The sequence below is a fragment of the Symsagittifera roscoffensis genome, chromosome 8 (assembly GCF_963678635.1).
Source record: "Symsagittifera roscoffensis chromosome 8, txSymRosc1.1, whole genome shotgun sequence".
Taxonomy (NCBI): Eukaryota; Metazoa; Xenacoelomorpha; order Acoela; family Convolutidae; genus Symsagittifera; species Symsagittifera roscoffensis.
The window spans coordinates 34,960,001-34,975,717 of record NC_087069.1 but is presented as its reverse complement, the minus strand read 5'-3'; the positions used below and the strand labels follow the sequence as shown (position 1 = coordinate 34,975,717).

Below are 15,717 nucleotides of genomic sequence, written 5' to 3'. Positions count from 1 at the left end.
TTTGCCTGTTCTACTATGACTACTATGACTGTAGAATATGCCTAAGTTCAATTTTTTCAATTAGATTCTTTTTATCACATCCCGCAGAAAAAAAACGACACTAATTTGAAAAAACTTTTTTTTATTTCAACAACTATGGTGTGGACCTTCTGTGCTACTTGCACAAGGACCGGTTGTCCTTGTTTTTCCAATTGTGGAATCTTCATCTATGAAAGGCTGTTCAGCTTGTCCAAGCATTGTCCGTTTCTATTTTTTGTATTGGCAGTTGCCGCCACTGGTGAAGTACACGATCAGAATGACCAGTGGAATAGTAGATGACACTGCCTTCATCGCGCCCGCCTCCTGGAGTCCCCAACCTCGCAATTCCATACTAAAAGATATAAAGCCATACTTGTCAGGACAGCTGTTCCTCATGGACATAATGGAACAAGTCAAATGACCATACATGGCATACCGGTTTTTACAATCTTTTTAAGACCAACCCGGTATTTTATCGCACATCAAACTTTCTTTCAAATTGCATCAAAAAAAGATATCAAACTTGAATTTTGACTATAATAAAAAAAATTTTAATCTAGATTGAATGTTCCGATTGATTTTGAAGCAAGCTATATGCAAGAAATAAAAGCTAATAAAAATATAATTAGAAATCTCTTACAAAATATAAAAAGTAATGGAAAACTAGACACATCTGACTCATTTTGAACAAGGTTGAGTATCGTTATGCAAAATAAAATCACTGATGATTGCATATGGCAATTTGGCATGGACGTTGATTGGGGCAAAATGAGTCAGAAAGTATTGAATGATTTTCGCAATGAGATATAGAGGGTTTTTATTTACTGGAGGTTAGTTGTTTTGCGCTGCCAATTGGTCATAGTTTTTGAAACACCCGGGTTGCTTTTGGGACTCGAACTGACACAATCGTTGTCATTGTTAATAGAAACACTGCCAGTTTGATTCAGATTTTTTAAAAGATTCATATTAAATCGGATTCACGAAAAATTACAGAAAAGCCTGAAAACAGTTTTAAAAATATTATTACTTTGAGCCATATATGGACGATTAATCTATTAAAGGCCATAATCTACATACACAAACAAGACAATAACAACAAAACAACAAGAGTGAAGCGAAATAGCCTTGACCCTTCAAAAGACCCGTTCTTCTGGGACAAAATAGGAGTGTGGATCAAACAGTTTCCCTACGCGTGCTGGACTTTTGATGATTTTGTCAAGAACCTGAGCCAGTTGCTTCCTTTCATGTTTACACTGGCTTGGGTTGCTAGTGTTGCAATTGTGGTAAAAGGTTCGCCAAGTTTGTTAGTCAGTTCCATTTGCTATCAATAAGACAACATTTTTGTCTTGAAGTTTGGTGTGCTGAAGTTTAAGCAACTTTCAAATATATCGAAAGAACCAAAAAAACTGCAGAAATTGGCTTAGTTTTGAGTTTTTATGTCCTAATAGAGAAGCCTCCAAAAAACACGTTTTTAAAAATTATAATTGTCGTGTATATAATCTTCGATGTACCTGTTATCTTAATACTTCTTTGTTGTTTTTTTGCTTAAGAAATTCTAACTCAGCCAAGAAATCAAAGATGTTTATAATTACAGGAGTTGTGTACGAAAAAGAAACGAGGCTGAAAGAAATCATGAGAATAATGGGCTTGAAAAACTCAGTCCACTGGATTGCCACCTTCATCACATCTTTCACCATATTCTTCGCTTCATCTCTCATGCTCGCGATTATTTTAAAGTTCGGCAACATTTTCAAATATGCCGACTTCTTTCTTATACTCTTCTGTTGTTTTTCATTTATATTTCCGACGATCTGTTTCTGTTTTTTAATGTCAACTTTCTTTAGTAATGCTAATTTAGCTGCGGCTGTGGCGGCTATTGTGTTTTTTGTTACTTATTTACCATTTGTGACTTACCAGGCATTTGCGGCTTCTTTGACCAGTTTAGCTGCCAAACTATTGATGAGCTTACTGTCTAATGTCTGTTTTGGGTTTATATGTATGTATATTTTGGGTTACGAGTTGCAAGGTATCGGTGCAAGTTGGTCGACAGTGGGTAGGGAAATTACAGAAAAAGTGAAGTAAAGAAAGAAACATTCACGGATTTGAAAAATCATGAGCAATAGCACAGAATTTACGGATAGCAATTGTCTTTGCAAAGCGAAACCAAACAAAGTTAATCGTATCAAGGCGAAACCTTGAGTAGTTTGGCATCCCTTTAACGTCTTTGGAAACTCTTTTTATTTTTTAACAATTGGCTAAATTTCAAACAATGCAATTTTTTTCAGCGTTTTTTTTTAAATTTATTTTTATTTCTTAAACGCTATTTAAAGTTTTTAAAAAAATTGGGTTGACGTGATAAAAAAACGTGACAGGATCAAAAATTGCTCAAAAATTCACCAAAATTTTTATGGTGATATTTATTTTAGAAATTTGGGACTCAAAAGCTTAGGGTTAATTTTGGCTCCGGTTGCTCAGTCAAAAGTTGTGCTAAAATTACCGGGTCAGTTGCTAAGCAAATTATAACAGTGGGAGCCTCTTACCTATCCAACAAACTTTGCACGGGTTTATTGGATACAAATGAGGCTCCCTTTGATTTAATTTGTTCAACAATTGGCCTGCTAGTTTTTTTTGTAATTTTAAAGCCCGTTTTTGAGATACGATTCTGAATACAAATATTGCAAGTTATAGCGCATATATAGTTTCTGGTAATATTGGAAGCAATTTTTATTCTATTCTTTCATTACGAGGCCAAACTGTGCATTTTGTGAATTGCAAGCGGATTCCGCGACAAGGACGCACCCTGTGTTCTTCTTTTGTTCTTTCATTTTCTTTGATCGTCCGATATTTATTTAACATGCTTAAATACTTGTCTCTGGATCATACAGACACAAAAATTTGGGCCTATCTAGTGCACAATTTGGCCTGTTAATCTTTTGTTGATAATGTCAACACGAGCTAAAAAAAATTGTTTTAAATTTCGAATTTTGTTCATTTTATCCGGCTAAAAAAAATCAGCGTTATAAATAGCCCATGTTCATTTTGGATCATTTTTTAAGCGGCAAAGCATGTTTGTAACACTTGACTTTGCGTGAGCAAAAAGTAAAAAAAATCAGTAAAAAAAAGTGTAGCAGAAGACACAATTCCTCCAAACTTTAAGGGGTCGGAAAAAAACCACAAACTCAGCTAAAACCTAGAGCTAGAACCTAGAGGTTTAAACTGTCAATTAAAGTCTATGGAGTAGCGTGAGCTTTAAAGAAAAATGATAAAATTTTCAACAAATTTTTAAACTTTTTTAAACGGCTTTTCTGTAATTTTTTTAAAATTAAACCCTCGTAAATATATAAATTTTAAAGCAATTTGTTTTTCACATGGCTAAACATTAAAAAGCTTCATAAGCATGCCACTGTTAAATTTGGAACAATTTTTGTTGACATACCAAATCTCTAACGCCTTTATAGAGTCCTGGGAGCGCTCGGAAAAACAATTCCGTTAAATTTTAAAAAGTTCGACAAAAAGCCTCCTCGAGAAAATCCTAGATCCGCGCCTGTTTTGCGTTGTCTTTTTGAGATTTTGAGAGAAAATTTTTTTGGAAATATCGGTATTCTGACATATCCTAAGATTCACATGCAAAAATCATTACACGGAAGACTCAAAGTTAGCTCAAAGTTTTTTCAATAAATTTTGTCTGCAAGTCTGATTTCTGTACTTCCCTTCTTAAAATCAGGACTTAGCCCGTTTATGAACGACTCTGCCAACTTGGGCTATTTTGTTATGATGTTATACGTCGATGCGTTTCTTTACCTCGTACTCGCTTTGTACATTGAACAAGTATGTCCTGGTCGTTATGGCATCCCAAAAAAGTGTTGTTTTATCTGTATGAAGTCGACTTACAAAAAAGGATCATTCGATGAGCATGATTCGGAGTTTGACCCCAAGTTCAAAATTGAGGGAGAGAATTTTGAAACGGAGCCAGATGATCTGCCGATTGGAGTTCAGATCAAAGGGATCAAATTAATTTTATGGTCTTTGATTAAATAATCTAATTAAAAATTACTGTAAGGTTATCGGAGTGCGCTCTGTATTTAGACAACCGCGTATTCATACTCGTCAGTAAGCAGAAAAATACCATATTAACCAATCAGAATCGAGATTAGAAAGCAAATTTACAAAATAAATAATTATTAATAATTCATTTCTTCCTTGTCTCGATTCTGATTGGTTAATACTGTATTTGTCTGCTTACTGACTAGTCTGAATACACGCGGTTGTCTAAATACTGCTACGAAAACCAAGCTTATCCGCCTAAGAAAGTGAATCAATCTTACAAATGAAAAACTGCAGCAAGTTTTTGCTACAGGATAATCAAGAAATGTCAATCATTGTTAAATTTGGATCTAGAATTTTAATCGACATTTTTATGTTCAGAATGAACAAACTTCAGCAGTTTACGTGCATTTTAGCCCGTTATCGACAATGAATTGTTTTTACCAGTTTGTCAAAATCACCAAAATATGCTTTTACAACCAAAAGTTGCTTCCAAAACTTTTTGAGAGACCTAGCTTGATTTGATCTCATTAAAGAACTGTGGAAAACTTACGGAACTGGGAAGAAAGTAGCCGTAAAAGGACTGAGTTTGAACTTCTACGAGAACCAGATCACCTCATTTCTGGGTCACAACGGAGCAGGAAAGACGACAACAATGTCAATCATCACTGGGCTCTTTCCTCCGTCTAGAGGCACTGTGTATATCAATGGGATGGACGTGAGAAAGGCTCAGAAACAGATCAGAAGAAGCATAGGCAAGCAATGAGTTTTTGGTGGTAGGTCAGTAAATCGAAGTATCAGTGAACCGAAAATTCATGATTCAATTACGGAATCACATCAGCTAAAAACTGAGATTTTTACAATATGACAAGTTTGTTCATCAAAGTTTAAATTGAATTAAAAAATTAAATGAAGTAACTCTTCCCATGAGCCCCGTACTTTTGAAATTTTTGTTTTTGCTCAGGGTTAATTTATTCTATAAATCTTTATTTCCGCATTTGTTGTAAATACTATGTAATTCGGTTTACTGATCTGGTAGTTTGCTGACACATCGGCTTACTGCATGCACCCAAAAAAAATATTACTCAGAATTTTAAAAAAAAAGTTGGAAAACTACTCGATTTTCAAAAATAATTCAAGGATTGAAAATTTTTTAACTTTGCATTTATATTGTTATATTTCAGGGGCGGATTTAGGGGGGGGGGCGGGGGGCGGACGCCCCCTTCCTCAGGGATTCGACCCCCTGCCGACCCAAAGGGTCCCCCCTTTGATACTTTTTCAGAAATCCGTTTTTGGCCGACCGACCCTAAAATTTTTCTAAAGGCGCCTTCGGCGCCAATATATACTAACTTTGAGGGGGAGCGCGCGCTAAAAAAAAACGCGAAAAAAACGCGAAATTTTTCAAAAAGTGCCCAAAAACGGCTTTTTTGACTGTTTTTTAAAAAATTTGGCTGCGGCGCAGAAAATTTTGCCAAAATAGGGGCAAAACAGTGCTTTGGGAGAGCTCGAAAAATCAATTTGGTCAACCTAAAAAAAAAAAGGTCGTCAAAAATTTTTGAAAATCCGCCCCCCCTCGAGAAAATCCTAGATCCGCCCCTGTTATATTTTCTCAATTTTGATCAAGTTTGTTGAAGGATGACTTATGTCGAAAGGATCAAAACAATAACGCGACACTTTTTCTCAGTGGTTGTCGAAAAAAAAAGAGAAATGGCAAATATGCGGAGAAAATGATAAGAGAAAGTAGAAACAATATTTTTTACAATTCTATTTCGAATGCATCCTCGAATCAGTTTCCCCCAATAGTCAAATTCGTCAGTAAAAATATTGGTTCACAGTTTTTCGGCAAATTTCTCGTACTTACAGGAATGTGTCCTCAATACAATGTGCTGTTCGACAAACTGACAGTGCTGGAACACATGCAGTTCTACGGCAAGCTAAGGGGGAAGTCGCCTGAAGACATAGAGCGCATGGCCATAGCACTCCTGTTCGACCTCAGTCTGACTCATAAGGCCAGCGACTACAGCAAGAACTTGTCCGGAGGCATGAAACGAAAGTTGTCAGGTGAAAAAAAAATGTTTCCCTTCATTCCTTACAGGGTATAGAATATTGGGTTCGGACTTCAGTTTATCATCACCGGTCATTGATCATTCTAGCATGAGAACGGCATACCTATAAAAATTTAGGGGATCTCTTCAACTGTTTACCCCTTTGTGCAAAAGTCGAGAGATTCATTACTAGGTATAAAACTTACATGTGCTCAGGGGCGAATTTAGTGGGGAGGGGGGGGGGGGTTGAACGTCTTTTCCTTTCAGGGATTCGAACCCTTGCCGACCTTAAGGATGACCTCTTTGTAATTTTTCGAGATATCCATTTTTGGCTACAAAATTAAATAAATTGAGGTGAAGTGCGCGCCAAAAAACATGATTGTATGTTCAAAGTTTTCCAAAAATGCCTGAAAATGTCTTTTTTGGTCTGTTTTTTTTTAATTATGCCCGCCGAGAAAGTTTTATCCTGGTTTACCTAACATGGTGTTGAAGCAACTCTCAAAAGGTTTTATTTGGCTGGCTCTACAAAATTAACGAATGTAGTTTTTTTTCCATTTTAGTTGCCATTTCGTTCATCGGAGACAACAAAACAGTCATCTTAGACGAACCAACAGCAGGCGTGGATCCACATAGCAGAAGGGGCATCTGGGAACTACTCACAAAGTACAAAGAGGGAAGAACTATTATTCTCAGCACTCATTTCATGGACGAGGCTGATGTGTTGGGAGATAGAATTGCTATTATATCAGATGGACAGTTGATTTGTTCAGGTAAATCCAGAAAACTTTCCAAATTTTTTCGTTTTTAACCTCAATTTTTTGAATTTTTTTAAAACTCATTTGAAGTTTTTCACCTTTGCTAAAATCGTACATATGTTCATAGCTAATGTAAAGGCTGAGATTTGTTATTCTAAATAGCGAATCTGATTATTTACGTGAATTGTGCTAGTTAGGATGTCTGGCAGCGGGCTAGACAAAATGTCAATCAAAAGTGACCTTGATACCAACTACGAGTCTTAAAGTTGAGTTTGATTGAACGTGATGTAAGCGTCCATGAACGTAATACAAACCATTATACAAATCTCTTTTTGTTTTATTGTCCTTTTTCTTCAGGAAAACTTCGAAAGTTTGATTTTTTCGTTTTTATAGGAAAGTTTCTTAAAAAATTGTTCACGCCAATTTTTCTCTTTTTTTGTTGTTTTTGGTCCTATACTTGTTCTGATTTCAAATAGAAACAGAAACATGAATTATTTTATTGCGTTCACAAAATGTGACGCCGCCGCCACCACAAAAGAAATATGTTTTTATTCCCTTGCAAAAGGAAGGGAAATGCTATTGGAATAATTCGTATAACGTTTTAAGCATTGAGAATTGAAACGACTATTCTCGTTCAATGCGAATAATAACGATTCCTCTCGTAAAATACGAGCATACGAAACCTTCTTCTCGTAAAAAACGAATGTACGAATAGAGAATACGAAGTAAGAAGTAACTTCTCATTTGATACGAAAAGTGGCGTGATTTCCCCATCTGAGTATAAATAGAAGCTCAAAACTACGGGAATTCATTCCCAACAATATCCTCTTCTCATACCAACACCACTCTCTTCAACCACCCCCAACCAATCTCTAAAATAATATCTACTCTCAGTAAAAATATATCTAATCTCACCGTTAAAACAGATATTGAGTCAAAAGGCAACTTGCTGTAAATTCATACTAACTTCTTTTCTAATAAAATACTTCTCAGCGAATTTTAGATTTACTTTCTAAGATAGAAAGTAGAAAGGACCCTTTATTCCTAGCAATCGTTTTGTCCGACGTAAATAGTTTTGCTAGCTTAATAAATTGGTGCGACCATTGAGGCACACCTTCTAAAAATTCGCAAAAACCTGCTTAAGTCTCAAAAAGAGATAAAAAAGCAAAGATTCCAATTCTCAAACTGGAGAATTGTTGAAATTTCTCTTACAAATAAAGAGAAGTAATAAATTTCCAAATCGGAAATTTAAGTTTTCTAGACAAATTTATAAATTTTTCTATCTTTCTTTTTAAAGTTTAAAACTAAATAATAAAATGGCTGATACCCCAATATCCCATCCCAACTTGTCTTTAATGACATTTTCGGGAAACGATCCGAACCAAAATGCTACAGCATTTTGGAATTCAGTTGAAAACAAAATTCTTTTCTCATTAGGTCAAAGACCTGCTGATAATGATGCACGACGCAGCTATGATAGCAGACAACGATCCCTATTCGGATCATTGTTAACTGATACATCTCTTGAATGGTTCAATGATAATGTAACCAATGCTACCACATGGGCACAACTCAAAGATCTCTTCCTAAACAGATTCACTGACGGACAAGATCAATTCAAACATAGAATTGATGCTGAAAATGCAGCTCGCCAAGATGGCGAATTAATAAAAAATTACTTCCACAGAATTAAATCTTCTGTAGATAGAGGATGGCCCGAAAGTATTGATGTAACAGTTCATGTTGATGAAGCTGCTCAAAATGCTGAGAGAACTATACAAACCAGACAAAGAAGTCAAAAGTATATCGATTTCTCAATTAAGGGACTAAGACCTCTAGCCCTTAAACAAAAAGCTCATGAATACATGATAGAGCATCCAAATGCCAATTGGGATCAATTCACAAATCATGTAATCACTAAGGATCTAACATTCATTGTTGCTACTGATCCTGCTAATAAGTCAACAACAGATAAAATGACTTCATTAGAAACTCAAATTAAAGAAGTAACTAAATTGATCAAGAATCAAGAAGTTAGTGCAATCAATGACCAGACTTCATTTCAACGACGTCACCCTGACATCAAGGGAAGACCTAATAGTACACGATTCTGCGAATATTGTAGAATGAATGGACATTCTATATCTAGATGTTCAAAAAAGCAAGTTCAGGACGAAGTAAATATGTTGCGGAAAGAGCTCACAACAAAAAATGAACGAAGAGTTTCATTTGAAACTGATTATAAACGAAATCGAAGACCGAATAACTTCCCTAACCAGAGTAACCCTAACCCAAGTAACCGGTTTTGGGATAACCAAAACAGAACTACTAACAATTCAAATCCTAGCCAAAATAACTATGGCATTCGCCATAATTATAACTACAACGGAAACAATTTCCAAAAGGCTAATGCACAATCGTCTTTCAATAACAAAAGACTCCAAACCTATGATGATAGGTATCCCAGAGAAAACAAATTCAGAGAAAATAAACAAGTTGCTAAACAGTTCTACGGCCAAGAAAATAGGCAATTCAATAGTAACCCTAGAGGTCGACCATATAACACTGGAAGCTATAATAGCAATAACAGTCGAGACTCAACGCGATCTCAATCACCAAATTTTAGATCGAATCAAATACAGTCAGAAATTACCCACTGGGTTGAGGAAGAAGTCAATTACTGTGATGCTATCACTGATTTCTTTCCTTTAAACTATTAAAGTCTCCGAAACCAAGCGATGATAGTAATCCTAAATCAAGGATATATCTTAGCTTATATCATTTTGCCACCGGAGACAAAAATAATAATAGTAGACTTGAAATTGAATTCATGATTGATCCAGGATCAACTTGTAGTATCATAAACTACCCAACTTATCAAGAATTGGAAAAATTAGGTCAAAAAATTACAATTTACCGATCCAAAATTAAAGCAAAGACTTATAATGGATCTGATATACGTATGTTTGGCCATAAAGCTATTCAATCTTTTTTCGACACTGATGGAAAATATCCATCTAACCACAAAGTGTGGATAACTGAAGAAAAGACTGCTAATTTGTTAGGAGTAGACTTTTGTCATCTTTTCTTAAAAGCTCTCTACTTTGATATCCTAGCAGTTGAGCTCAAATCAAAAGGTGTAATATCATACGGGTTGATGAACAACGATAAAGAATATCCTAACGTTTCAAAAATGGTCTCACTTAACTTGAAAGAACCCTTGTTCATTCCAGCACGCTCTACATACTTATACAAACACTTGGCTGAACCAAATTCATACTTCGAAAAAGGGACTACATTCCTGCCTCATAAAAATACAACCAAAACCGAATTGGTTCTCATTAATACAGTTTGTACTCAAATTGAGCAAAGCCTACCTATCCTAATTGAGAATCAGAAAGATCATCCTGTCACACTAAACAAGTGTGTACTAGGCTATGCAGTAACTGATTTTCAAGGATACGAGGATAAAAAATTTGCTATCCACGATTGTGATGAGTTCACAACGAGAATTTTAAATGAAAATTCAGAATTCGATAGCTGTTTCATGCTGAACACTGTTGTCAATACAACACAGGAAAGCAATACTCAATTATCCGGCCCCTGTCTACAATATGTAGACTTCGAAAAAAGGTCCATATTCGAATCGAATATGCCCATTGCCCATACAATCTCTGCAGATAGAGCAATGAAAAAAGGATTTGCTGAATCAATTAGCAAAAGGTATCATGAGCTACGACACTTTTGTAACTCAATACATGCTAACATTAACGATATTCTCATCTTCACTGATCCAAAATCTGGACAAATCATATATAACCTGATTACCAAACAGAGGTACTTTCAAAAACCCACTTACGACGCTATATTCAATACCTTGTCCGAAATGAAAGATCATGCTATAGCAAATAACATTCGATCTATCGCAATGCCCAAAATTGCTTGTGGCTTAGATAAAATGAATTGGGAAGAAGTTTCCAAAATCATTGTCGATGTATTCCAACATTCTGGAATTACTATATTTGTCTATGTTTCAGGACAAGAAATCAAGGACATGCCTGCCCTTGAAGTGTTTGATACAGAGAATGTATTAGAAATATTTGAACAAATTGGTTCAGATATAGTCAAAGTATGCAAAAACGAAAACGAAATAGCGACCGACTTTTCTAATGATGCAACGAACCTTTGCAGGCCTCCCTTGAAAGAACAATTTAAAAAGTACCGAAACAAAGTACATAATGGTCGGCTAATTGCCTTTCTAGTCAACGAAACGTTTACCCAATACTCCTCAATTGATAAGGACAATAGTAGTACTTGGGAAAAAATCGAAACTACTATTAAATTGTTATCTGACTTCGATTTCACCCAAAGTGATATATCGGATGATGAAATTGCAGATCTAATTCAAATGCTGATAGAGGATCAAGATGTTTATTCTCATCACAAATATGATATTGGAAAAAAAAACATAAATTCCATATACCACTCAAAAAGGACGCAACGTTCAAAAAACAACGACCGAGTAAAATCCCAGTCCATCTAAGAGATAAATTGGACAAGTTAAAGGATGAATTAATCCAAGCAGGCATAGTCAGAGAACTAAATGAAAAAGATGATATGAGCTCATGGTTCGTAAATCCAGTCATCATTCTTCCAAAAAAAGACTACGTTATGTTGGTCTTGGATGCTGGGTATCTAAAGTCAATCACAGATACTAGCAATAGTAGTTGGCCATTAGAACCACTACAAGTTCTCATGACCCGAATAAACGGATCATACTTCACAAGTAGTGATCTCTCTTGCGCCTACCATCAAGTACCTCTAACAGATGAGGCCCAGAAATTAACAAGCTTTATTGTAGGAGGTAGACAATATACCTAACAAGTTGGTTTCTATGGTTTGAAACCACTTCCAAAATTCTTCAGTAAACTAATGAGATATGCCTTCGGACCCCTCATTAAAGAAAAAAAAGCAATTACTTACATATACGACACTCTGTTACAGAGTCAAAGTAAAAATGAAATGTTTGACACAATTCGAGAATATCATTCTCTTTTACGGAAGGCCAACTTAAAAGCTGCCCCTGACAAAACCTTTTTCTTCCTAAGAAAAATTAAATTTCTAGGCCACATTGTCTCTAAAGATGGTCTTTCCCCAATCGCTTCACGAATTGATGACATAACAAAATTGAAATCCCCTGAATCAAAAACAGAAGTTCTAGGAGTATTAGGTGTCATGGGATTCTACAGCACATACATCATCAATTTTCATGTGGACGCAAAATGTCTATATGAACTGGCAAACAGTAGTGATAAGTTTCAATGGCTACCATGCCATGAAGAAGTTTTTCAAAAACTGAAAGACAAATTCTGTCATGATATTTCAAATGCCATACCTAATGTAAACTACCCATTTCACATTCACGCCGACTCCTCAAACGTAGGAACCGGGTGTATACTCATCCAAGACTTTCCTGAAGGAAAAAGAATTGTTTCTGCCAATTCTAGAGTCTTTGATAAAGCTGAGCAGAAAATGTCTACTCAACATCGTGAATTATGTGGAATAATATCTGCTTTGCAAACCTACGAATTCTACATTATAGGTTCACCCTTTCCTCTATACCTATATTGTGATCACAGACCTATTCTCTTCTTATGGTCCAGAAAAGGACAACTTTCTCATAGATTTTTCAAATATCAAGTCTTATTGACAAAATTCAACAATTTGAAAATAATCTATACCCCAGGTTCAAACCTAGCCTTTCCTGACTTATTGAGCCGAAATGTGCCCATCGCTGATATCAAAAGATATCATCAACTTGAACACAAAACCATTCCAAATGATATAAAGCTCATCCTAGACAATGGAGAACAAATATGTTATTCAGTACTCCACAAAGATGATAACATATTTCAAAACGATTGCTATCCAGTCATTGCTCAAGTGCAAGGCGGAAAAAAGAAATTAATCAACATAAGTGACAGAGGAGACTTCAGCAGGAATCTTGTGGTGCAATTCAGAATATAACAGATTTCTTCCGATTTGGCAAACAATTCAATCAAATCAAACGACTATCTATACCAGATATGAACGATCAAAACATTTATGAAGAAATTCCAGATGAAGTATCTGCACTTGATGATCCTTTGGAAAATTCAGAATGGCTTGACTAATATGAAGGCAATGTTGAGAACAACCTTCTCAACGACTTGGTTAAAGCAAAAAAAGATTTTGCAACCAAAACAAGATCTTTGAAGTTAATTGAACCCCTAAGTCTCCAATCTGAAGAGAATAAATCAGATTCTCTTGAACTGATAGCAAAAATGACCGACTTTGCTAAAGAAGCAAATTTAGACGTTGAAACAATTATGCAAGAGCAGTGTAACGATACTGTAATCATAGATATCAAAAATTGCATAAAGCAAAACGAAAAGCCAGAAAGAAACAAAAAAAATCCTTATCGTGAAGAAAAAGGATTAAAAGCCTATATCAGGCAGTTTGAATTATTATTCATTGAAAACCAACATGATCTTCTATGTATTAATGAATATAATGATGACTATACTAAGAGTCCAAAAATTTGCTTACCCATCTCCCTAGTGCTAAACTGCTTTGAGTTAGCTCACAAGCATCCTCTTAGCGGTCACCACGGCGAAACAAAAACTTTGGAAATAATCAAAAGATATTTCTATTGGCCCGGACTCTATAAATGGGTCAACATGCTTCTTCATGATTGCCTACAATGTCAGAAAAATAAACCTAAGCGAAAAGACCTGAATGAAGCTCCATTACAACAATGGGGACAATTAGAAACAATCCCAATGAAAACGATCCACATTGATCATAAAGGTCCACTTAGACCATCAAGTCACGGCAAAAACTTTTGCTTAGTTGTGATAGATGCCTTCTCTAGATATCTTCAAGTATATCCATGCACCCATGCAGACTCTAAGGAAACTATTAAGCTCTTAGAGAAATACATCACAACATTTGGTATTCCACAACAAATTATTCATGATAATGGAAGTGCATTCATGAGTAATGACTTTGCTCATTGGTCCTCTGAATTGGGAATAACCCTGAGGCCAAGAACTACTTACTCGCCTTGGACTAACGGAAAAGTTGAAGTCCAGAATAAACATTTAACCCAGTACTTTCGACATTTCTTGAGTACCTCAGGCTCAAACTGGTCTGAATTAACAAATAAATTTGCTTTTGCACATAACAATGCCATTAATTCAAGTACAGGTTACACTCCATATGAGATTGTCTTTGGCATAAAACCTCAGGTTCCCCTTAGCCTTAAATTAGGCCTCTACCGCGACCAAAACAAATGATGTACCTCTGATTTTTGCGCTGGTCTCGAAAATCATTCTCATACCGAGCATAAGTCAAACAATGAGACCATGGATAGATTTCTAAAAAATCAAATTTCCGCCGAAAAACTAAAAAGTGAAAAAGATTTTAAGTTGATTTATAGTAACACCTATACCCATTGCCGCCGCATCACTAATAAGGCCCACATGTTCCGAAATCAATTTAAATTAGGACGGCCTATAAAAGAAGGCACAAAAGTGTTACTAGAAAATAGATCCAAACCACTATTGAAAAGTCAAAAGCTTTTGAATTTGAGATCTGGACCTTACACCGTAATTGAAAAAATCACGGAAGTAGCATACGCAATTCAAAAGGATTTCACTAACGAAAAAAAGATTGTCCACCGCAATCATATTGTTGAATACTTTCCTAAAGAATAACAAAAGCCCAAGCTACTACAGGAGTACTCTAGTGATTTATTTTCAAGTGATTTTTATGATCATATAACAAATCATCAAATCCACTCTTTCAATAAACCTAAAAAGGTTGAAAATCTACAATACCAGCTTTGGCCAGTAGTCAACAATGGTTATCAGCAAATGACTGATCATACCCCTACAAATGAGGATCAAAATAAAACCATTGTTCATGAACACTCATTAGATTCAGGCAGAGAAACCATGCATCTAAGAACTTTGTTCGATGCGACTGCGGTTGACCAGAATCTTAGACCTATTCGAAGTTCAACCCCCTATCCTGTTGATAAAACCCCTAATCCTTCAACTAGTCAATCTAGTAGTTATGGCCACCGCCGCCTACTTAGCCGCAGTATACGTCCTAATACTAGTCTCGCAAATGACTTTGGCCGCCGCCACCAAAATATAACAACACAATATAATACTCCCCGTCCTCCTGATATCCCTCGTTTATCTGAATCATCAGAAAGCTTTACTGATGGAAAAAATATCCCTCATAGCTCTCAGGAAATCTTCTATGAGAACACTTGATCCGCACCTGGATCACTTTCTGAATCCAAAAAACCTAAACGGACAAATCGTCCTACAAACTTTTATGGAACTACAATTCCATCTAGTTTAATTGGCAAATTTAAAAAGGAATAAAAACACTAAACCATTTATTTGGCCAAACTAAATATTTTTTTAAGTTCTTTTTATTGGCCTTTTCTTTTTTTTCCTTTTTCTACTTTATAAACATTTCGTTTGTAATAAAACCACAAAACACCAAAAATAACATATTAACAAATAGATTTAAAAATAACTTTTATAAATATAAGACTTAATATCCGTGTAAGATTTCACTAGTTTGACAGCCGCCATCTTTTCCAAAGAGTTTTCCGCGGCCCTACTCAGGCTCCTCACTGCAAACTGCAGCGCTGAATAAGGCCGCCACCAAGCTTGACATATTTCCTCCAACATAATATCCAGCTCAATTTGTTTCTAAATTCTTCCTCCGCCACTGGCTTTCTGAAGAATTCTTCTTGAAACTAAAACAAATTTATATACTATTTCTATGTTGCC

The 15,717-nt window shown here is 35.6% G+C and overlaps 1 protein-coding gene across 1 annotated transcript in view; it reads left to right on the top strand.

Moving 5' to 3' along the window:
- Positions 1 to 1,596: 1,596 nt before the first annotated feature.
- The window catches only part of LOC134853635 (phospholipid-transporting ATPase ABCA1-like), a 76,844-nt gene continuing 62,723 nt past the window's right edge, over positions 1,597 to 15,717 (top strand). Inside the window, exons 1-7 of the mRNA XM_063869638.1 lie at positions 1,597 to 1,759; positions 1,877 to 2,056; positions 3,743 to 4,008; positions 4,376 to 4,481; positions 4,599 to 4,817; positions 5,926 to 6,123; positions 6,668 to 6,877. Of these exons, the coding sequence (XP_063725708.1) occupies positions 1,597 to 1,759; positions 1,877 to 2,056; positions 3,743 to 4,008; positions 4,376 to 4,481; positions 4,599 to 4,817; positions 5,926 to 6,123; positions 6,668 to 6,877 (1,342 nt within the window). The remainder of the gene's footprint in view (positions 1,760 to 1,876; positions 2,057 to 3,742; positions 4,009 to 4,375; positions 4,482 to 4,598; positions 4,818 to 5,925; positions 6,124 to 6,667; positions 6,878 to 15,717) is intronic.